At 37.9% G+C, this 25,389-nt stretch overlaps 1 protein-coding gene across 4 annotated transcripts in view; it reads left to right on the forward strand.

Moving 5' to 3' along the window:
- Positions 1-25,389, forward strand: part of RYR2 (ryanodine receptor 2) — a 678,741-nt gene that overhangs the window by 423,898 nt on the left and 229,454 nt on the right. For all 4 annotated transcript variants that reach the window (XM_046653495.1, XM_046653496.1, XM_046653497.1 and 1 more), the window contains exons 26-29: positions 195-354; positions 3,434-3,581; positions 15,277-15,485; positions 17,587-17,761. In XM_046653495.1, coding sequence (XP_046509451.1) covers positions 195-354; positions 3,434-3,581; positions 15,277-15,485; positions 17,587-17,761 — 692 coding nt within the window. The remainder of the gene's footprint in view (positions 1-194; positions 355-3,433; positions 3,582-15,276; positions 15,486-17,586; positions 17,762-25,389) is intronic.

Genomic DNA, 25,389 nt, shown 5'->3' on the forward strand with positions numbered 1-25,389 from the left:
CTTTCCACCCACCGAGTTATTAGCTTAAGTGAAAGGGGCCCAGGCTTACTGACTGGTGCATTACCAGTGGTTACCACTGTGCTTTATGGAACAGTTGAAATTAGGTGGAGCCACAAAAAGACTATTATAGGAATTTTTAAACCATGACTTTTATGAAAAGGTCGCTTATGTATTTCTTTTACTTTGCTTTGTAGTTACCAGCTGACGAGTGGATACAAGCCTGCCCCAATGGACCTGAGCTTTATCAAACTCACCCCGTCTCAGGAAGCGATGGTGGACAAGTTGGCGGAAAATGCTCATAACGTGTGGGCCCGGGATCGAGTCCGGCAGGGCTGGACCTACGGCATCCAGCAGGTACGTGGCTACTTGGCTCTTCAGCGTGAAGGCTGAGATGTACTTAAGGGAGAATTAGTATGGTTTGTAACAGGAGAGATTAAATAATGACTGTTTTAAAACCCACATAGTTATCTTAATGTATATATGCACTAAAGCACCTTTTTCGTCCTGGACCCAAGAAGTCAGATGACCCCAACTCTGGATGTTATCAGGAGGTACACAGTGAATATTACCAGAACGGTGATTTGTAATGTGATTTTGTGGCATTTCTCTCTCTGAGATTGTATTTTAGGAGAAATTTTGAAGTGTGAGAAGATTGAGATAAAATAACAATAAAAGAAGTCCACAATCTCTTATTTAAAACCCCTGGGGCCAGGTGAATTTCAGAACCCAGATATTTTCTGGTTTTCAGAATACTGATGTGATGATATATTACATGTGCCATAGCACCCTCAGCAGGGCCGCAGACCATGGATTACTATTTGTTCAGCACAAGGTGGGCATGATAATACCAAGAGGGATAAATAAAGACTATAAAGAACCTTGCGTCAGTTCAGATCATGTTTTGCCACCAACTGAGATTTTGTTAAACTTAGTAAAAAATGAGTTTTCTAGATTTCAAAATCATGGATCTCTATTAATGGCACCCTCATGGGAAGAGCTAACAGTCATTGAGTGCCTACTGAGGCAGCACAGCAGAGGTATTAAGAGCAAATTTTAGCCTTGTCTCTTAGTGACCGTGTGGCCTTGGGCAGGCTACTTAAATTCTCTGTGCCACTGTTTTCCTCATCAGTAAATTATTTAACTTTATTATATAATTTATGTATGAGAAAGGCTTATGACAGTACATGGCATCTAACAAATACCATACAACAGTTTGTTATTATTATTAAATGCCAGTCACTATGCTTAGAGTTTTACATGTATTTTCTTCTTTAACTCTCATAACAATTCCGTAAAGGATGAACAATTTTTATTCCTAAGGCACATATGGGGAACAGGGAGCCTTAGAGAGAGCAATTTGCCCAGTGCAACACAGGTGGCTGAACCAGGCTGAGATCAAACCTTCTTACTCCAGAGCCAAGATTCTTCACTTTCTTGTTACAATTCAGTGCCTCTTGCCAGCTCGTGGGGGGTTGACTTTTCTTAAAGAGTTTCAGTAATAAAATGGAATTGTTACTTATAGACTTAAGACTATGGTTCAGTATAAAGCCAAAACTTTGGTTTGAAAAATGTATTTCCAAAATCCTTCTAAACCAATGACTTTTGTCACTTGGAAGGCTAAGGAAAACTTGAATAGACTTGATTGCCTCATAAGATGATATTTTTATATTGAATTAAACTGGTTGTAACTGATGAGAATGTCAGCACTAAATCTACTTAAACATTTGTGTGTGTGTATCAACCTGAACCTTGTACCACAGAGGGAATAGGATCCACACTGGCTCTCTGCCAAAGGAGGGCTTTCTTGCCTTGAAGACCATGTGGTTCTGTTGGACAAACCAGGTTTTCCTGGAGGGTGCTCCTGCCTTCTCCTTGTGAAAACACATGGCTCTGTATGAACCGGCCGAAGCTCCCATTTGAACCGTTTCTCCATTCTTTGTCCCAGTTCCCACCCACCCCTTCCCCATGTTCCCCACTGACATAGCACATGTTTGCTCCATTGTGTGAGTGAGTGTTGTCTTTAATTTTTCACCACCCTCTTGTTAACATAATCTAGCTTAGAACTAGATTGTAAACTGCGTGAGAGCAGGGGTTTCCTTGAGTTACGTCTTGTCTGTCCCTCTGGCGCACTTGATTTCAAACATTAGTGTGCATGGAAACCCCTGGGAGCTCCTTGAACAGTCAGATTCCCAGGACACTATTTCCAGAGAGTACGATTCATTAGAGGCTTCTGCATTTCTGTGTGGGAAAAGTCTGGGGACAACAACCATGTTGAAAGGGACAGTTGCAGGGTGATGTGACTTGAAGCTGCCCTGGCGGTGCAAGCACTCTCTTGACACCGTGTGTTTATTTTGGGGTGTCTTTGGAGTGGTGTTGCCTGAAAGCAAGCCAGATGACTTTGACCTTGTGTCAGTAGGTGTTCATGTATTCAGAATTAGCTATTTAGTACAAATTTGTTAGAGAGAGGGAAGAAGAAAGGAGGAAACCATTTTTTCCTTGCTCCTATCCAACCAGAACAAACCCTATCTACCACATAGCTTATTTCTTTGAGAAGCTTTAAGAATAGCCACAGCCTCCTTATTCTGCTTCATGCTAAGATAAATTGAGAATTGAGTATGGGCCTGAAATATGAGAAGTTTGACAAAAACTCAGCAGAGTCTCAGTGAGTGAATGAAAAGAAGTAATGTCTTAAGTAGGAGTGCCCTAAAGAGTTACTGTCTTTGGTGCATCCCCACCTCCCATGAGAGTAAGTTTTATACTCTACTCTAAAACTAGTGAGATAGCCTGTTTTCTTGCTTTGTCAACACCATTTTAACCACACTTTAAACTTGGAGTGTCTTTTACAAGAGAGACATTGTGAGTTTTGTAGTTATGTCAGTCCTCCTGCTATTCCCTGGTTTCACTAGTTGATGAAGTCAACTTAATGCATATTTTTCAAGCTATCTGAGGTCATAGAATGGCCTTCTGTAACATACTGGTTTTTTTCTTAAGAAGGTACAGCAGCCTTATGTTGGCCATTGACACAAAATCCCTGAGAGGTGACCAGTATTAATTTGACTCCTTTTGTAACAGACTTATCAGTCAACTGCGCAAGGAAATGATATGTTCTCTGAGCTAGCTCATTGCCTTGTGACCATGGCAGATGGAAGATGGTTAGAGATCCTTCAACTTGGCTTTCATTATTGCTGGTGTTATTTTCACTTTTTCTTCTCCTGGAGACGGCCTGCTTTAAATTGATACAGTTACTCATTTGATTAAATCTTTTACGTTAATAATGGTTCAGTAACTTCTATGGTCTGAGAAGACAAGAGGAGTGTGGAAGGGGCAGTGTTTACCGTCATAGGCTCTATGTTTTGATGTATTTGGTAGCTGTCTCATTTCCAAAGGCTGTTTATCTTGCTTTGATGACCAAGCACCTTTTTTCTTCCTGTAGGATGTAAAGAACAGAAGAAACCCCCGCCTTGTTCCCTACGCCCTTCTAGATGACCGAACCAAGAAATCAAATAAGGACAGCCTCCGTGAGGCCGTGCGCACGCTGCTGGGGTATGGCTACAACCTGGAGGCGCCAGACCAAGATCATGGTATTTTGGTTTTCTTTGTTCTCCTCTGGTTGCAAAATCCTGTAGTAGTTCTTTAAAGCCAAATAAGTGAGTAAAGCGTAAGTACAAGACAGTGCTTTAGTCTAAGTTTGTAATTTAGGCCAGTAGAGGTTTTTTTTCCTGAAGGACACTTCAAGGATTACACCCATCTCTGAGTAGAGTGGCTCAGCTCTGCAGTGATTCTGCAGGGAGAGGAAATGGGTTTACCTTTCTGAAGAGTCTGAAGTGAACATTTAACTCTGATTCTGATACTGTCTGGAACTCTCTTTCAGAAGAGTTGGTTTGAGTTGTTTATGGGAGTAAACCTAGAGTGGGGGCTAGTGTTTTCTAAGCCTTCATTATTTATCCTCATACATATAGGCAATATTAATAAATGCAATATCTTGCTTTAAGGAAAACACATTAAAATAGGTATCTGATAAATATGTATTGATTAAACGGATTTTTAAAAGTACTGTAAAGAACACATTTCCCTTAAATAATACCTTTTAAGAATATGATTTAAAATGATTAACTCCTTAATCCTTTGCTCCTGCATTTTCAGTTGATATTAATATCCATATTTTAAAGTTTGCAAAAATGAAATGAGGTATGTGTGTTTCATTATCGTACCTATTCTTTTGACAGGAAGTTTTTAAAAATCTATCCCAAATTTCCTCTAATGGCCAATATTTTCAGTGTAGCAACTGTGCATAGGAATCTGGACCTTAAATAGTAATAATAGCTAACATTTATCTGGAGCTTACCATGTGCAGCCAGTGTTTATCAGACCTTTACAATTATCATTTAATCCTCACAGTAACTCTATGAGGAGGGTCCGTGTATTGTGCTCTTTTTACAGACGAGGAAACTGAGATTCAGAACCTTCTGTCTTCTGTTTCCTAAGTGGTAGATGCAGGATCCCAAGCGCAGACATTCTGACTCCAGATTTCAGTCCTTGAAGTTGAGTCACTGTGTAGTTAGCATCTCGACAGCTCTTAGTACTGAATCCTTATATTTCCTACAAATAAAATGTGGTATCTACTTGCTAACAGTAATATTCATAATCATAATATAACTTCTTGTTTATCTTGAGGTCAACTTTATAGCAACAAATATTTGGCAGACTCATTATGATGCAGATGCTACTAGATATGCAAAATACTGAAACGAGCTCTGTCTTAAACAGTATGTCGTCCACACGACCACTGGGATAGAAGTAAACAATAAAAGGTTTCTAACCAAGACATAGCAGTTAGAAAAAGTTCTACAACTGTCTGGTATAGGATAAGCCCTCAAAGCTAACTGGTTCTTTTTAATTATATTTTTAAATTGAGGTATAATTTACATATAATAACATGCACACATCCTCAGTGTTCAGTTTGGTGAATTTTGACAATTGTATGCACAAAAGGAACCACCAGCCAAAACAACACGTGGAACAATTTCTTCATCACGGAGAATTTCCCCCTGCCCCCAACAAAGTAACACCTTTCTAAATTCTGTCAGCACAGATTAATTTTGCCTCTTGTAGTTTGCATTAATGCAATCACTACAATATATTTTATTTTTCTATCTGGCTTCTTTTGTTCAGCATGTTTTTGTGATCATATATTTTTTTTGTATGTATCACAGAATTATTTGCTGAGTATTCCATGTACTAATAAACCACAATTTACTTATTGATTCTCCTGTTGATGAAGATGTGGGTTGACTCCAGTTTCTGTCTATTATGAGTAAGGCTGCTATGAATATTTATAGACAAGTCTTGGTGTAGATTTATGCTTTCATTTCTCTTAGGGTAAATGCCTGGGAGTAAAACTGCTGGATCAGAGGACAGATATGTGCTTCACTTGACAGGAAACTTCCAAATGGTTCTGCAGATTTATCCCCACGACCAGTGTATGAGGGTGCCAGTTGCTCCCACATCCTGGCCAAGAATTGGGAGTGCATCTTCCTGATTTTAGCCATTCTGGTAGATGCGAAATGGTATCTTATTGTAGTTTTAATTTGCATTTTCCTCATGAACAATAATCCTGACACCTTATACTCGTTAACCATTGGTATATCTTCTTTTCTGAAGTGTCTGTTCAAATCTTTTATCCGTTTAAAAAATTGGATTGTTTTGTCTTCTTTTTATTGAATTGTAAGTTTTCTGTAAGTATTCTGGATATAAGGACTGTGTTAGATATTGGGAATATTTTCTCCCAGTTTGTGGGTTGCTTTTTCATTTTCTTAATGAAATCTTTCAAAGAACAGACATTCTTAATTTTGATGAGGTCCGTTTATGATTTTTGCCCTTTATGGTTGTATGTTTTGTATCCTAAGAAATCTTTGCCCATGTGAAACCGAAGTTTCTCTCTTATGGTTTCTTCCATAACTTTTATCATTTTAGCTTTTTTCTTTAGGTCTGCAGTCTAGTTTGAGCTAATTTGTGTGTGTGATGTAAGGTTAAGTCAAGGTTCATTTTTTGTACAGCTATGTATCCCGCCATCGTAGCTCCATTTGTTGGAATTATTATCCTTGCCCATTAGATTACCTTGGCACTTTCATCAAATGTGTATTGACCATTCTGTTCCATTGATCTATATGTCTATCTTAAGCAACTATCACACTATCTTTAATATTATCACCTTATAACAAATCGTAAATCAGGTCTTCCAACTTCTTTCTTCTTTTTTAAGAGTTTTTTCGCTCTCTTTTTTCCTTTGGATTTCTATGTACATTTTAGATTCAACATGTCAATTTGATTTTGATGGGATTACAGTTGAATTTATAGATCAGTTTGGGGAGAATTGATATTTTAACAATATTTAGTTTACCAATTCATGCACATGGCACATCCTTCCTTTTGTTTTGGTCCTCATTAGTTTATCACAGCATTGTTTCGTAGTTTTCAGAGTAGAGGTCTTGTCCATTATTAGGTTTATCTGATATTTTTGATAGTATTGTAAATGAAATTAGTTTTAATTTCATTTCATCTTCCAGTAGTTCATTGTGAATATGGGAAACATAATTTATATTTATATATTGACCTTATATCCTGTGATCTGACTAAATTTATCTATCAGTTTTTTTTTAATAATAAAGAATTACAATGTTGGGGGCCAGCCTGGTGGTGTAGCGGTTAAGTTTGCATGCACTGCTCTGGCAGCCTGGGGTCTGGCAGTTCAGATCCCGGGCGTGGACCTACGCACCGCTTGTCAAGCCATGATGTAGCGGGCATCCCACATATAAAGTAGAGGAAGATGGGCATGAATGTCAGCTCAGGGCCAATCTTTCTCAGCAAAAAAGGGCAGAATTGGTGGTGGATCTTAGCTCAGGGCTAATCTTCCTCGAAAAAGAAAAAAAAAGAATTACAGTGTTGAATAGAAGTGGTTAGAGAGGTTATCCTACCTTATTCCCAATTTTAAAAAGGTTTTTGGTCTTTATTTTGCATCTATGTTTATAAGGAATACTGTGATACAATTTTCTTTTCTTGCAATCTTTATCATATTTTGATGTCAAGCCAATACTGGCCTCATACTATAAATTAGGAAATGTTCCCTCCTCCTCTATTTTCTGAATTTGTATTAGTTTTATTTCTTCCTCCAGTGTTTCGTAGAATTTATCATTAAAACCATCTGGGCCTAGAGTTTTATACTTTAAGAAAGGTATTTGATTATGAAGTAGATTTCTTTAATAGTGGGAGAAATTTGGACATTTTTCTATGCTAAGGGAAAGAACCGGTAGAAAGAGAGAGGTTGAAAATAAAGGAGAGGAGCTTGATGAAGTGTGGTCTCTGAGGAGGTGATGGGGGGAAGGAATTGAGAGTGTGGGTAAAGGGATTAGCCTTATATAAGAAGAACACCTGCTCCCCTAAGTTTGGTGGGAAAGAAATAAGGATTGAAGAGAATGTAGAAACCTCTCTTCATGGAGAATCAGGAGGAAACTGAGGGAATTCTTGTTCTGCAGTTACTACTTTCTGTTGATATTTAAAATGAGCCTTTTGCTAAGGAGGAAGACTGGGAGAGGGCTAGACTGTGTTAGAAGCCTTGGAGAGAGCAATAAAGATTTGCTGAATGTAGAATTGTAGATTGACCTTTTTTCCTTCAGCACTTTGTACCTGTCATCCCACTGCCTTCTGCCCTCAATGTTTTCTGCTGAGACGTTGGCTGTTACTCTTATTCAGAATCCCCATATGTGATGTGTTGCTTCTGTCCTGGTTCTTGCAAGATTCTGTCTTTCTCTTTGAATGGTTTGATTATGATGTGTCTCGTGAATTTCTTTGAGTTTGTCCTACTTGGATTTTGTTGAGCTTCTTGGATATGTACATTAATGCTTTTCATCAAATTTGGAAAGTGGTCATTATTTCTTTAAATATTCTGTCTGCCGTTTTCTCTCCTCTCCTTCAGAGACATCCATTTATGTGTATGTTTGCACACTTGATTGTATCCCACGGGCCTCTGAGGTTCTGTTTATTTTTCTTCATTCCCTTTGTTCTTTGTTTTTCATGCTTGATAATCTCAATACATCTATCTTAAAATTCATTGATTCCTTCTTCTGCCAGCTCAAACCTGCTGTTGAGCTCCTCTAGTGAATTTTTAATTTCAGTTATTTTACTTTTCAACTCCAGAATTTCTGTTTGGTTCTTTTTTTAATAATTTCAATCTCTTTACTGATATTCTCTATTTGATGAGGCATCATTCTCATACTTTCCCTTAGTTCTTTACGCCTAGTTCCTTTTAGTTCTTTGAATGTATTTAAAATAGCTAATTTGAAATTTTTGTGTACATCCAATATCAGGAAGAATTTCTATTGACTGCTTTTTCCCCCCATTGAGACATAATTTCTTGTCTCTTTGCATGTTTCACTATTTTTGTTGAAAACTGGACATTTAAAATACTATAAAATGGCAACTCTGGATTCTTCCCTCACCCAGGGTTTGTTATTGCACTTGTTGTAATTGTTGTTTATCTAATGACTTTTTGTTTAGCTAGTTTTTTTAGAGTTTTTTTTGTCTGTCAAGTGAGGCCACTGAAGTGTCTGTTTTAGCCACTTAGTGGTCAGCTAGCAATGGACAGAGACTTCCTTAAATGTCTGGGACTTGTAAATCCCTGGTCTTTGTCAAGGGAGGGACTGTGTATACATGTTGGGACTTGCCTTTGACACACAGCCAGGAGTCTTCACCTTAGCCTTCCTTTACTGCTGTGCAGAGCCTCTTGTGCAGGGGTGAGACCTTAGAGCCTTCTTAGGTGTTTCTAGAACACATGCACAGCCCTGGGCATAAGCATGGCTTTCTAGATTGTCACAATTACACTGGAACTTTTCACAGTGTGCTATGGACATCTCATTCCCAGCTTTTCTTTTTAAATCTTTTGGTCAGCTTGTTGTTTGCCTCAACTGTTATTGCTACCTCAAGCAGCTGCAATGTTAAAAAAATTTCCTCTGATTATTTTTAACAAATGCCCCATAGAGGAGGAAGACAATTCCTCTACCCTCGAGGTCCTTCTGGCTGGTCTAACAATTAAATTGACATGAGACAGAATAATGGGAGAAAACCCAGCAAAGTTTAATAACACATATACATGGGAGAAACCCAGAAAAACTGAGTAACTCACCAGAATGGCTGAAGCTGCCACCTTAAATACCACTTTCAGCTAAAGACAAAGAAGAATGTTGGGAATAGTGGTTTGGGATTCCAGAGGGGAGGAGGGCAATTTACATGGAGATGGAAATGCTAGTGTTTGTTAAACAAGTGTTTGCTGGGCCCCCTATAGACAATGTGACCTGAGAGACAGAACTTTGATAAAAATGGGCTTGCTGATGCCTTCTGGTCTATCACACCTATTTTACATTTTATTATAGTTATCTTCTGGTATTAGCTCCTTCCTGGAATAGGCCTTCTATCTTAAATTCTTTTAGGCACTTGGAGGAAGGTCAAAGTTGCTGTCAGAGTCTTTCGTTCTTAAAAATAATCAAGCCAAAGAGACACATTTTCGGGTGGCCAGTTCTGATCTGCCACACCCCTAAGGCAAAGGTTGTTTGCATTAGGCAAGCTTTAAGTCAGGTCAAGTAAAGATAAGCCTTGCAAATGGGATTTTCCAAGGAACTACCAGAAAGGTAAAATAATGACAGTTATCTGAATTGGGCTTTGGGGGAGCTCCAGCTCTGTTCTTTCCGCTCCCGGAGGCTTCTGGGTTGCTGATTTTCGCTATAATTGAGGGCTGTTGGCTTTTAGTGTACCATGTAGCTAGGGAGAAGGGGATGGGACTAAGGCGAGTTAAAACAGCAATGAGCTTGCCGTCTTTACAGACATTCAGCTGTTTTTATTAAATAAACACTCTCCATATTATTGCCAGCATTTGGTTAATTTACAAAGCTTGAAAAAGTTGACTTTGACAATTTTTTCAGTGTTCTCATTGCTTTGATGGAGAGGAGGAGTTTTGGACGTCCTTACTCTGCCATTCCTGCTGATGTCACTCAGCAATAAAGATTAGAAATAGCTGTTTTGTGGGATGGAACAGAGAGTGGGCTGCAAACAGATGAAAAGATTGCAGAGAAACATTAATGGTCCTATTGGGGTTGGAGACTGAGCTAGTTGTGGTGTCAGTCTGTTGTGTGTGTGTGTTTTCCAGCAAGCTCAGCACAGCAAGTGTAGTTGTTGAGAATGAAGATGGTGAAATTAGACGAAGATTGAGGTTAACAGAGCAAGTAAGGAGAAGAGTAATAGGCAAGAAGGGATGAAAAGCTGTGTATATAAGGAAGGGAAGCCAGGGAGGAAGTTAGTGTGTTTGAAGAGTGACTGTGTTTGTATAAGGAAATGAGAAAATTGGGAGGGAAAAGTGGTGATCAGAGGATGTCATGGTTTCTGAATTTTAAGAATTTAGCAATAGAACCATTGATAGTTGGTTGACAAGGTTGGATCTTACTGAAGTTATGTGAGCAGTAAACAGTGAGGCTAGTGCAGTATATTCCACAAGGGAGGCTAAGATCCTGTTCTTGTTCACCAGTGTATCCTAAAATGCAACAGCCTGCCTACCTCTGGTGGGGATTCAATTGATTTTTATGGAAAATCAATTTTCCATAAATTGGAAGATTAATTTTCCAATTGGAGGAATCGCTAAGGGGAGAAAAAGGCATCTGAGGTAGACGTCGAAGGGATCAAAATGTCAGCAAGGAGAAATTAGTGTGAGAAAAGACATTCCTGCCAAAAGGAAGGTGTATCTGATATAGTTAAGTATAGAAAGAGCTGAGGGAAGATTGATAGTCTAGTTAGGCTAAATTACAGGCTACAAGTGGGGAGAGAACAGTAATGGATGAAAATAGAAGAATTAGGACAAACTATAGAATATCTTGCAAACCCACCTAAGAAATGTGGATTAATTTGTGCCAAGAGTTCCAGCACCAGGAACTGTTAAATCCAGAGCTCTCTGTGTGACCACAATTTACAGCAGTGATATAGCTGTAGCGACATTCGGAAGGAACAGATTGGAGGTGAGAGTGCCTGGAGATGGAAAGACCGATTGGGAGGCTCTGGAAAAAATTGTGATTTTTCAAAACAAGGATTATGAAAACGGAAATTAAAAGATAATTGTGAGAGATTTTATGGAATAAAGGAAAGTACATCTGGTGATCACTAAGATAAGATTAAAAACGTTAATTTATAATAGTCCATACTGCTCTTGCTGACATTAAAAAAAAGGTAAGGGCATAAAATTTGATAAAATTGAATCTAACCCATTGTAATTAATGAGGGTTACAATTTATTTTCTATTAGCGGAATGCTTACATATTCCAGATTGAATACGAACTCAGTATTTGAATTGTACTATCTTTGGAGTATTGTTCTAAATAATATTTAAAACATTTGAACAAGTAATTTATTCATTATAAGGTTTGATCAAAGTTTGAATTGCTTAATTAGAAATAATACCAGGAGATTAAAAGGATAACTGGTTAATGGCAATAATTTTTAAAAGTTGTTACATAACTACACCTAAAAGATTCTAGATATGTGTAAAATTTTAGAGACTAGCTTATCTTCCTTTATAGCTGCTTCTATAGAACATAGCTTTGATACATAATTAGATCTTGACCGCCCTCTAGTGGTAAGCGTCTTTTCAATGCACGGTTTGGAGCGCAAGCGTGTATAGATATTTTAGGCCCTATCTGAGTGGTCACTGGTGTGTGCCCTCTCTGTGCTAGGATCTACGAGGTACTGGGAGCACAGTATTTTATCAGACATTGCCCTTAATGTTGAGGTTGTTTGTTAAAGTCATAATTCCTGAATTTGTTCTTTGAATACCAGCAGCCTTGATAAAGTTTCTTAGGAGTATGTCTTCTGTTCACTTTTTAACATCAATTATTAATATAGCCATTATAACAATTACAAATCACTTATATAGCATAGTACATGAGCTAGAATTGCCTACCAAATATATATGAATGCCGAGTGTTTAAAATCAAGAAAGCATAACAATTGCGTGTTTGGGGAGAGCTCTGTGCTGTTGACAGTGGTGCTGCCCATAAGCTGTCTGCCTGGCCTCCTGCTCCTGGACTCGGGAGTCTTTGTTCCTGGATTCAGTCCAGCCAGTATTTATAGAGTGCCTACTTAGTGTTCAGCTGCCAGATGCCACCGGGTATTCAACAGAAATTGGTTACAGACTGCCTGCGTCTTTTTTTAAACTTTATGGATCCAGGTTTTCATTTACTGTTGGTATTTTATCAAGGAACAGAATACTGAACTGTTGCTTCTTTAAACCATGGCTGCAAACTCCCAAAACTAATATAAGATATAAAGAAGGTGAGCTGTGAACTGCACAGACATTTGGAGGAAGATCCACAGAGATTACAAATCCCTTGCACGATGGTGACTGTGAATAGAATGTTCATTTCAAGTTCAGATGGAGTCTTATCAATAAGTCTAAGAATAATGCAGCAACTTAAGGTCAGGAAAAAAAAACAGGACTAAGACATTCTGCATCATTACCTTTCTTTTCCCTTCTTTCCTTCCTTCCTTCCCTCCCTCCCTGCTTCCTTCCCTTTCTTTTCTTTTCTTTTCTTTTCTTGGGAAGATTAGCCCTGAGCTAACATCTGCCACCAGTCCTCCTCTTTTTTGCTGAGGAAGAGTGGCCCTGAGCTAATATCTGTGTCCATCTTCCTCTACTTTATATGTGGGATTCCTGCCACAGTGTGGCTTGACCAGTGGTGCGTAGGTCTGCACCTGGGTTCTGAACCAGCGAACCCCAGGCCGCCAAAGTGGGCCCAGCGCACTTAACCGCTGCGCTACTAGGCCGGCCCCTGCATCATTACCTTTTATTGCCACACATATTTTATATAGTCCCTCCCTATTTTTATCACCTATATGATTGGAGAGGATTAGTGGTAAATCTTAATGCCAAGAGAAATTTGTAACGGACTTTTAAGGAAATTATCTGTTATATTTTTGTACCAAATTTGCCTCCCAGCATATTTGATTTAAGCTAATATTAAAATTTGTTTGCAATCCCTGAGCGCACTGTGCATATAAGTGGTGTCTGATGTCCTGGAAACATAAAAAGGGAAAATGAACCTGTGAGGTTTTCAGTAGTTTAGTATTCTGAAAACCTGTTCAATACTTAGAAAATTGGGAGTTGAATGTATTAGTGCAGACTAGAATATAATGCAGGATTTTATTTGTAAAGGTTGATGTAAATAAAAATAAGGATAACTACATGAGAACTTTTTCCTTTCCTGGAAAGTAATCTCCAAATATTTGTGTAGTTGTAGCTCCTATTCTGTATCTTTTAGATTAGTTTGGGGAAGATTACAACCATGATTTAAGCAAGGAATGGATCACTTATGCTGTTTCTTGAGGAAATGCTAACTCTGAAAATTTGACTTTTCTTATTTTTTCAGTATTGCAGCATTTAGAACTATTTTCTTAATAGCGGTAATGCCTGTGTCATAAAATCTGATTTTTCTTCTCAAAAAGTATTTTATTATCCTGTCTTTCAAAAATCATTCAGTCCTAACTAAAGACATGAGGCTTTTTCACCCTTCTCCCTAGAGATGTTTTCCTCTCTCGTTCAGGCCCCTTTTCACCCCTAGCTTGGATGTATCAAAAGCAAACTTCTCTCAGGAAATTCTGTCCATGCTCTGTGCTCCACACAGTATAATAAAAGTCTTATTTTAAACCGTATTATGCATTTATTTTGCAGTAAGATGTTTGAATGTATTGATGATGTGAGTGTGCATGTGTGTGTGCACACGTGAGCACACACGGAAGTGGCATTTTGAATTTGCAGCTGTCACTGCTAGAAACGTGAGAGTTGCTCCGAGCAGACTAGACTGTTAGGTGTGCACGTGTGTGCGGATGTGAGGAAAAGGTGGAAAAACAGAGTGTTGCTTATCCAGAAACTTACCCCAGCTTTTGACAGATTCATCAGCAGATGCGGTTCAGCTGTATGCCCTGTGATCACCAGAAACGTCTTAGTCTATTTTTCTTACTTCAATCTAATCTTAAATTGATATAGATGACCCAGCTGTGTGTTTATTGGCACCGTTAGAGCTTATCTAGATTATTTTTATAGTTCTTATTTGGTCCTATCAAATCCGTGGTTAAACTGTTATTAAACTTTTATTCTTTACAAGATCTTTCCCAACTCTTAAAAGGAGAACAGATGAGAACTAAGTATTTAACCAGTACCTGCTAACTCTGTGCCGGCTACTAGAGGCAGAGAGGAAAGAACACAGGCTGTAGAATTAGGCAGATCCCAAATTCTGCCATTTGTTAGTTCTGTGACTGTGGTCAAGTCACTTAAATTTCCTCCTCTGTAGCTAACTTAGATCTTAGCTGAACTGACCATATCCTTTAAGATGTCAATTCAGTTGACCCTGTCCTTGTGGCCTGTGGTTTCTTAGGGGCCTACATTCTCATGGTCCTCCACTCCAGGTTCCCTTGTCTGAGGTTTTGAATTCCTGGCACTCACAATCTCGTGTGCATCTCATTTCTTACAGATTATTTTTTCTCTTTGCACCACACTGATCCTGATGTTAGACTTATCCTTTTATTTTTTCCCCAGACCTCTTAAACGCAACATTTGTGTGTGTGGCATGTTAACAATGAAGATGTGGGATAGTGGAAGAGTTTTGCCCTTGGCCATCTGGTCTGGGAAATTTGTCAATGGTTGCTGTTCTCTGCTATTTATAGCTTTCTCTTGTTGCGCTCTTGCTCTCTCTCGCTCTCCCTGGCGAGCTCTCTCTCTCTCTCTCTCACCCCCCTTCTTCCTGGCTGCTTCTTCCTTCTCTCTCACCCATAAATGTCTATTCATTTCTTATACAGAGCAGTTTAACTCTCTTCTATTGTGTTTTTTCCAATCATGCCCTCAAGTTCATCTCACTTCCACTTCCACTGGCTGGTAGGTTTTTTCTATAGAAAGAGAGTTCCTCCTGAAAAGGGGCTAGTGGAGGAAGCATCCTCTACCCTTAAGAGTTACCGAGGGTTACAACCAGCCTCTCGCCTGAAAGCCCTTGTGCTTTCCACTTCACCGTGCTGGTTTCATCTGACAGTGGCTGATCACATATGTGAAAACAGTTTGTGAAGTGCGATCCAAGATAAGAATAGAATGTTTCATTATCATTATCACTGTAGGTTTAATTATTAAAATGATGTGCTCTCTTCCCTCTTCTTTCAATTTCCCCTCCAATGGTCACCAGAGTCTCTTTAAATCCACAGCTGCCAGAGCTGAAGTGTGTAGCGGCACAGGAGAAAGGTTCCGCATCTTCCGCGCTGAGAAAACCTATGCTGTGAAGGCAGGAAGGTGGTATTTCGAGTTCGAGGCTGTCACTGCTGGAGACATGAGAGTTGGCTGGAGCAGGCCAGGCTGTCAGCCCGATCAGGAGCTTGGCTCAGATGAGCGTGCCTTTGCTTTTGATGGCTTCAAGGTGAGTGGACTTTGCTGTGCACCAGACACTGAAGTCTGTAGGCTTCTGGTTTTGTAGGCTGCTGTGTACCGGGCATCTACATGCTGTCTGCTCCCACACAGCCACGGCTGGATCTCCCAGGTCTTCCTTTTGGTAGTACAGTAATATTGGTACTTTCTAGAGCACAGACTTGGGAAAATAGTTTCTTAGGAAAACTTTCATCCTTGTAGTTTCAAAATATTTTCTCCCACCCCTTGAATACAGTGAGATTCGAGATATAAAACATTGCTTCTCCATCGTTATCAAAAAAATACATCATCCTTGTCTATCGAAAGTGTTAAAAATACATAACACTAATTAAAAATGCATACAGTTGGACACCACAATTTTGTAGAAGGAATTTATCCTCAAGCAATAATTAATGATAGGTATACAATAATTATTGACAGGTATACAAAAAGTAATAATTAATAGCCACAAGAATGCTTAAGACATTGTTGTTTATAATCACAAAAAAGTTTTCATTTTCAACATCATTAATAATTTTTATTTCTTAAGCTGGGTGGAAGCTGGTCAGGTGCTTATTTTATTATTTATTTATGCGCAATATAAATCTTTAAAGATTATTTTATCTGTATAAAATGTTTGAAAATTAAAAATAAAAAAATACATGTGTATGCAATAGCCACAATAGAACAATAATAGTTATTTGGAGCTGATAAAATTATAGATATTTTATTCTTTTATCTTTTATTCTCTGATTTTCTTCAGTGAATTTGTATTCCTTTTCATATAAGGGGAAAAGGTTTCTGTTTTTGTTTTGGTAAGGAAGATTGGCTCTGAGCTAACATCTGCACCAATCTTCCTCTATTTTCTATGTGGGATGCCACCACAGTGTGGCTTGAGGAGTGGTGCACAGGTCCGCACCCGGGATCTAAACCTACAAAACCTGGGCTGCTGAAGTGGAGCACACAAACTTAACCACTATGCCACCAGGCCAGCCCTGGGAAAAGTTAGTTTTTAATTAAAAAAAAAGAAAATTAGAATAATTAAGCAATCATGAGCAGATTTGACATTTGGGTACTCAAGTATGCATGTATGGGAAAGCGTTTCTAGGCTAGCAATTAGTATTGTGTCTACTAGGACAACTGATGTACTTTATTTTGAAATATCCTATTTCCTGAATCCTGTTTTTTACTTCAGATGAAAAAATTTAACGCTTTTTCATACCTAATGTAGTTAAATAATTTTTTAAAAAGTACAATGTTTTATACTTGAGAAAAGTCATATTATTTCATATCAATTGTTTTGCATTCTGACTATATTCTGTTATATTTGTCCACAACGAAGAGAAAGTTAAAAGATTTATCTGACACAATAATTAATGTAATTAATTTTGTACCTATAAATAAGTGGAATATACTTATGGATTTGAAATCACATATACAAAAACTATGTTTGAAATGTATTTATAATATGAGATTTCACCTATGTATATAAAACAGTTTTGGCATCTATATTTAATTTTTGGCTTATTATTTCAGCAAATATCTTAAGAATATTTTTAAGTTTGATTTGAAGCTTTTTAGGTTTTAGGATATAGTGAAGTGTTTCTAGGTTTCTACTTTGTTAAGGTATCAGTGCCATTGGTTCCAAGGTATGGAATTATATTTTGAAATAAATGAAAATTAGAATGTCATTTTCAAAGATAAATTCCCAGCTTGATTCTCTGCTCCAAATTCTTTATATTTTGAGGAGGAGAGGAAAACAAGCCATATCCTGGGAAGCATTCATTATAGTGAGAAAAATAAATTTCTAAAGACCTATAGTTTTTCTTTTAATAGAAAGTATGTGGCCTTAGATTTTTAAAATAACAGATTCCAAATCATTACATAGCATTTGGGTTTTTCTCAAGATTCAGTAGCATGCAGTGTTAATATTAGGGATTGAGAATTCCCAGACACCTCCGTCTTGCTTAGGGTATTGCAGTAGACTGATGTGCTGGCCGGAGTTCTTCCTCCTGCTGCGTTAATGGAAGGGGCTGCTGTGAGCCATGCCAGTAGTGGAGGGTGGGTGCTGTTGTCTTGGCTTTCTCTGTGACAAACGATTCTTCTGTTCCTAGGCTCAACGGTGGCACCAGGGCAATGAGCACTATGGGCGCTCTTGGCAAGCAGGTGATGTTGTGGGGTGTATGGTTGACATGACGGAACATACCATGATGTTCACACTGAATGGCGAAATTCTTCTTGATGATTCGGGTTCAGAGCTTGCTTTCAAGGACTTCGATGTTGGTGATGGTAAGTGTACTGCATTTTGTGTTGTTTTCAGATTTGCGGCACGATGACGCTATTTGCTCCGCTGCTTCATAACCAGCCATCTTTGTCTGAAAGGGAGCCGGTGAGTGGCAGCTGTAAATCGCAAGAGTGCCATATGGCTTATTTGATCAGACACCCTTGAAATTACTTTAGCAGAAACTCTATCTATACTACTTAACTAGGATTTTGATAAGGCAAGGAATGGTTTTTATCAGTGTGAATAAGAGAATAAATGGCAGGCAGAAGGATAGTTTTCCACAAATGTTAAATTTTCATTTAGAACTTCCTTGTTTCATCAGCTGCTTATAGCTTCTTTCTGTTCATTTGTTTCATAGAAATGTAATAAGAACCTACCATGTATCAGGCCCTCTGCTGGATGCTAAGACGACAAAGATGCATGAAACATTGTCCTATCTTTACTAGATTACATATACCAGGGAAGTCAACACTTGCATAATTTCTGTTCAGTGAATAATTCTAAAATAAAGAAATTCAGAAAGTTCTGTGGAAGCACATGCAAAGAGCAAATACCTCTGCCTGTGGGGCTTTGAGATGACCTTGAGCAGGGTTGTAAAAGAAAGAAGAAAGCCCTTTTTGAAGCAAATAAGAAGGCATTTATTCCTCAGAGCTGTACTCCCAGTAAGGTGGCCACAGGTCACATGAGTTTATTCGAATTTACTGTAGTTTAAATTAAATGAAGTTAAAAATTCTGTTTCTTAGTGACATTTGGTACATTTCAAGTGCTCCATACCCATCTATGGCTGGCGGTGCCCCTGTTGGACAGCACAGGATAGAATGTTCACATCAGCACAGAAAGTTCTGTTGGATAGTGTTTCTCTAGAGCATGTAAACAAGACAGTGTTTAATAAAATATTATAGAAATATCTGATTTCAAAATAAGCTAACACATTTTTTTTCAGAAAGGCTTTTGAATACATCCTACTATTTGAAAATATATAGTCTTGGATTTTAAGATACACCTCAGTCAATACTTTTAATATTCTATAAACTTGTCACCGATCTTCAAACAGTTAGTCAGCTCATTATTTACATTAAGTTCTATATTCATTCATTCAACAAGCTTTTGAATGTGTTACCATCATTTCCCAAATACAGATTTGCAGAAATAGTAGGAATTTTGCATTTTAATAACTTAATATCTATTTTGCACACCTGTATCTCTGGGTGGTGAAACTGGCAGTCTAACCCTCCATCACCTCTCTTTCTTTCTCTGATATTGTCTTTAGAAGCCTCGACTTATCAGGGGGAAGGTGGGAGAGGGACTTTTTCTGTGTTATCTGTCTCTGCTGGCCAATACTATGGATACGACCTGAGATTTATTTTTTTCATTGGTTGTTCTTTAAAAGTGCTTGCATACTATGCTTTCCTTCTTTGGAAGTTAAAAATCTTGAAATATATGAGTTATGTTTGTTCAGTTTATACCACATGACTCACAAAATGATGTTAGATGATAAACAGTTTGGAATGTCCTCGTGCTGTTTAAGCACATAACAATGCTAATGATATAGTGCTGCCGCGCAGAGCAGTCGCCACTGCGGTGAGAGGTTCCGAGGTGAGTCTGAGTGGCACAGTCATAGAAACATCTTTGTTTTTAGACTTTATAGTTCACCTAATTTTTAAAGTTAGAAAATGACTTTATGCTTATAGTGATGTCTCTCTTGTAGAGATAATACTGTAGTCTGATGAATTGTCCGAAAATTTTGTGGTCCATAGTGGGTTTTTGTTGGAGGTGTTGGGAAAGTATCCTTTTCGTCTCTAAGGCAGGCTATAAGCTTTATGTAGCCGTGATTGTTAACTATGAGCTTTGTAGGGGTCAGTCATAATTAGGCTGACATAGAAAGGCTTCAGAGTGTAATCGTATCTGTGACTTTTAAGTGCTTTTTGGGAATGAAATTTTCCCTTTTGCTCCAAGTTAACTTTATGTAGCTTCCTAAAAAACAGGAAACTCAATGGAACTGCTCTGCGTATAATTGTAATGGGAGGCCGGGGATGAGCTCCTTAACTTACCCATCACCATGGAGAGAGAGCCCTTGAGATATCTGGGGCTCAAAGGAGCAAGTTTGAAAAACCATTATTTGGGAACCAATATTCCTTTGGCACTGGAATATACTGTGGTTGCTAAAGTACTAAAAAGGTTTCATAATTGTTCTATTTTCAAATTATTCTTACACCTAACTTGTCTTTATGTCTGTACCATGTTTGATTTGGTATTTTTTACCATCTTCATAATTCCTTCGTATTGCTACAGAGACAGCCATATTACTACAGACTGATAGTCAGCTCACTCATACGTATACTGGCTATTAAAGCAATCAAAAGAACTGTGTGGTAAGTTGGATGGAAAAATTTCTATATATGAAAGATAGACATATATATGCGCACATACACACACAACGTAGTTCCCTATTTGGTTAACTTGGTAGACAACATGGCTAGGCATATTTTGATGTCTTTGCCTTTTGTACAGTTTACACAAATGAAACAATATCTTGACCGATATAAGTTGTTTCCAAATAATATCGAAAAAGAAAATCATAAAAGTCTTTGAAAGACTGATGAGGTCATCCAGTTAAATCCATTGGCAATATGGTCATCCGGTTACTTCCAGGTGAGGACAGGGTTATTCCATAGAGATGCAGGCATTACTTTTCTAAAAAGCTACAGATCTCTTCCCCAAATAGGGACTGCAGTATGCCCGTTGACCACAGGCCTGACCTTTAAGCCTGGATGTTAACTGGACAAAGAATAAATTGCTGAGATACACTGTCCTCTGGTAGAAGAGGATGACTCCTTTATCCACGCAACTCTCACCGAAGAACCAGGACTTACATGGTCAAGATCAAGAGCATTATTGATCCATAGTACAGATGTGGAGTGTTCAGAATTTAAAAGTTATTTTGTCTATGTGGCAGATCCTCTTTTAGGGTTCTCCCTTCTATTTGGCTTTTTATCTCCTCAGGGTATCTCTAGGTAAAACAAACAGATTAATTGAATCTTCATCTTTATAAGATCCCTCTGGTTGTAATGTAAACAAAGGAATTATGCTGGGCAAGCACAAAAGCAGTCCCTGGTAAGCTTTTCTGTGAATTCTTCCTTATTTCTTCTCACCATTAGACTGATAAACATTCAGAATCAGGATTGGGGAGAGCCCAGGAAATGAGGTTGTAATGCCCACTCTTGTAGGCACAATTCTAAGATGGCCTCTAGGAGTCCCATGCCCTGTTGTACATGCCTCGTATAACCCTCTCCTCTAGAGTGTGGGCAGAACCTGGAAATATGGTGGTTCATGATTAGGTTACACCTCATGATTAGGTTACTAACCAGGTGACTCTGAGTTAATCAAATGGATATTATCCACATGGGCCTGACTTAATCAGTTGAGGCTTTAAAAGGGATTGGGCCCATCCTGAAGTCAGAGAGATCCAAAGTGTGAGACAAACTCTTCTACTGGGCTTGAAGGAGAAAACTGCTGTGGTGTGGAGAGAGCCACGTGTCAGGGATCTGCAGGCCATTTCTAGGACCTGAGAACTGCCCCTGGTTGATAGCTGGCAATATCTTGATTTCATCCTCATGACACTGTCAGCAGAGAACCCAGTCATGCCGTACCCAGACTTCTGACCTGTAGAACTGTAAGACAATAAATAGGTATTATTTTAAACTGCTAGGGTTTTCATTATTTGTTCCACAGCAACAGAAAACAAATACTCTGACCAAGGGGGCTTTTTAGGTTCAACTGAACCTTCAAACTCAAGACTGTCAAAGGCTATCCTTGGTGCCAGTCCACTCCTAGGACTAGAGAACAGGAACTTGGGCTTGCCAGCAGGGCAGCCTCAGGCATTCTTCTTCATTAGGAATCTTTTTAGATGTATATATAATTCTCCCAGTCCCTATGCAGTTAATTAGTTAGGAATCATTTTTATCACAAGCCATGTTGCCTATTACATAGTTGACATTCTAACTTTTACCTGCAGAGGTCTGATAGCCAATCAATCTGTGATACCTGCCCTTTAACAAGAACCTGAAAAGAGCTCTCCTGACTTGCCCATAGTCTAGTCCATCTTACCAAAGCCAGAGGTTATTCTATGTCAAGTTTGGGACTAAGGTTTTATATATATATTTTTTCCACCCACGTTACCACATGGTTCTTTTAACTGCTTTAATAGCTAATGTATATATGTCTGAGTTGACTGTTTCTATAGCAATAAAAAGAAATTATGAAGATGGTAAAACACTCCAAATCAACCATGGCCCAGATATAAAGACAGGCCAGATGTAAGAAGAATTTAAATATAGAGCATTTATAAAATCTTTTAGTACTTTAGCAACCATTCTTGTACTAAAAATTCTGTTGTCCTAAATTATTATTCAAAGTTGTAATATGACAAGAAAAAGAAATTGGAAATGATAAGAATTGAAATAAAGGAAACAAATCTATTATTATTTGCAGATAATATAATTATTTGCAGAGAAAACCCTAAAGAATCTACAGGAATTTAGGAATAATTGCAGTAGTTATGAAGGTAGCATTTCTATACTAGCAGTAAACCTACAAAACTGAACTAAAGAGAAGATATCGTATACAGAAACATCAGGTACTTTCAGTAATTAGTTATCACTCTAACAGAAGGTATACAATACCTTTACAGAGAAAATCATTAAACTTTACTGAGAGATTATTAACTTTATTAAGAGATTTATCAAATATTGTCAACTGATCTTTGACAAAGATACTAAGAATATATAATAGGGAAAGGATAGTCTCTTCAATAACTGGTGCTGGGAAAACTGGATATTCACACGCAAAGAATGAAACACACTTATCCAAATTTGGACCATAAACAAAATGTTTTAATGATCAAACACAAAATGATTTTATGCCATACACAAAAATCAACTCAAAATGGATTAAAGACTTAACTGTAAGACCTGAAACCATAAAGCTTTAAGAAGAAAATGAGAAAAGCTTCTTGACGTTAGCCTGGGCAATGATTTTTTTGGACATGACAGCAAAAACATAGTCAGCAAAAGCAAAAATGGACAAGTGGGACTACATCAAATTAAAAAGCTTCTGCACAGCAAAGGAGATAATCAACACAACAAAAAGGTAACCTACAGAATGGAAGAAAATATTTGCAAACCATATATCTAATAAGGATAAAATTCAAAATATATAAGGAACTCCTGCAGCTCAATAGCAAAAAACCCCAAATAATCCATTTAAAAAATAGTCAAAAGAATTGAATAGACATTTCTCTAAAGAAGGCATACAAATGGTCAATAATTATATGAAAAGGTGCTTAACACCACTTATCACCAGGGAAATGCAAATCAAAACCACAATGAGATATCACCTCATACCTGTTAGGGTGGCTATGATCAAAAAAATTAAAGATGACAAATGTTGACTAGGGTGTGGAGAAAAAGAGACCCTTGTACACTATCAGTGACAACATAAATTGATATAGCCACTATGAAAAACAGTATGAGGGTTCCCCCCAAAGTTAAAAAAAGAACTACCATATGATCTAGCAATTCCACTTCTGAGTATATATCCAAAGGAATTGAAATTAGGATCTCAAAGAGATCTCTGCATTTTCATGTTCATTGAGGCATTATTTACAATAGCCAAGATATGGAAACAACCTAAGTGTATGGGAACAGATGAATGATGTAAAGAAAATGTGAAACATACATTCAATGGAATATTACTCAGCCTTCAGAAAAGCAAATTCTGCCATATGCGACAAGTATGAGCTTGGACATCATGCTAGGTGAAATAAGGCAGACACAGAAGGACAAATACTACATTATATCACTTATATAGTGGCTCTAAAATAGTCAAACCCATAGAAGCAGAGATTGGAATGTTGGCTACTAGGGCCTAGGGAGAGGGAGAAATAGGGAGGTATTAGTCACATGGTACAAACTTTCAGTCATGCAGGATGAGTAAGTCAGAGATTTTCTGCCTTTAGTTAACTATAGGCCTGTATTATATGCCTAAACATTTTCTAAGAGGGTAGATCTTATGTTGGGTTCTTATCACCAAAAAAAATAAAAATAATAATAAAGAATAAGAGGGCAAGAAGAAACTTTTGGAGATAGTTGGTAACGTTTATGGCATAGATGTGGCAGTGATTTCATGGGTGTATACTTATCTCTAAACTCATCAAGTTGTATACATTAAGTATGTAGAGCCTTTTCTATGTCCATCATATCTTAATAAAGTGGTTTTAAGAAAGAGATTTATTACTAAATAAATGAGAGGCGTATTATGTTCGTGGAGAAGACAGCAGCCTTAAGATATTAATTCTTCCAAAATTAATCTATAGATTCATTCTACAGATCATGCTTTGCCCATCAAAGTCCCAACAAGTTTTTCATGGGGCTTGAAATGATGATTCTAAAATGTATAAGGAAGAGTAAAAGGCTAAAATATCTAGGTTACTTCTGCTGAAGAAGGGCAAGGATGGGGTATATGTTCTACTAGATGTATTTTGAAGGATAAATAAATCAGGATTTATTTTGAAGCTGTAAACATTAAGATAGAGTAGTATTAGTGTAAGGATAGACAAATTGACTAATAGGATAAAGTAGAGATGCCAGAAAAACACCAGCACATGTATGGCACTTTAGAATATGATGAGGTGGCATGTCAGAGTGCTAGGGAAGCGAGGACTGTAAAAAATGGTGATCTGTATGGAAAAGTTGAGATTGGATCACTTCCTCACACCATCTACGATAGCCAAACCCAAATGGACTGAGGTCTTCAATGTCTAATGCGGTCTTAAATGTCTTAAATGTTACTGTTAGGAAAATATACAGAACTTCTTAAATCAATAAGAAAACAGATGAAAAGCACGAATAGTCATCTCAGAAGAAATTCAGATAGACAATAAACATTTGAGGAAATATTTTTTATTATTAATGATCAGGGAAATGCAAATCCATAATTGGATGCTATTTTACATCCTTTCTATTGGCAAAATTCTAATAAGGTCTGACAGTACTAAGTCTTGGTTCTCCAATAGACCTCTTTTACATTGCTCTTAGGAGTGCAAATCGGTGCCCTCACTTTAAACAACAATTTGACAGTATCTCTGAAAGCTGAATATTCACATACCCATGGCCCAGAAATTCGATTCCAGTTTCTCGATGACATTTGTGTACCTCTAAGCAGGAGACATGTACAACAATGTTCATAGGAGCACTGCTCACAGTAGCCAAAGCCAGGCAACCACCAAATGTACACTCCCAGGAGAGTGGCTGAATAAACTAGGAACTACAGTGGTAGCTGACAATATGGATATTTAAAGGAAAGAAGAAAGTGCCAAAAGATAGCTATGCTGGGCAAAAAATATTGCCCCCAAAAGATGTCCATGTCTTACTCTCCAAAACCTGTGAATAGATTACCTTACATGGCAAAATGGATTTTGCAGTTGCGATTAAGATAAAGATCTTGAGATGGGAAGATTATCCAGGATTGTCTGGGTGAGCCCAATGTAATCACAAGGGTCCTTTCAAGAGGGAGGCAAGAGTTGGGTTGGGGGAGCAGAGAGAGAGAGGGATTGAGAGTGAGATTTGAAGATGCT

Source organism: Equus quagga, chromosome 2, assembly GCF_021613505.1.
Source record: "Equus quagga isolate Etosha38 chromosome 2, UCLA_HA_Equagga_1.0, whole genome shotgun sequence".
Lineage (NCBI taxonomy): Eukaryota > Metazoa > Chordata > Mammalia > Perissodactyla > Equidae > Equus > Equus quagga.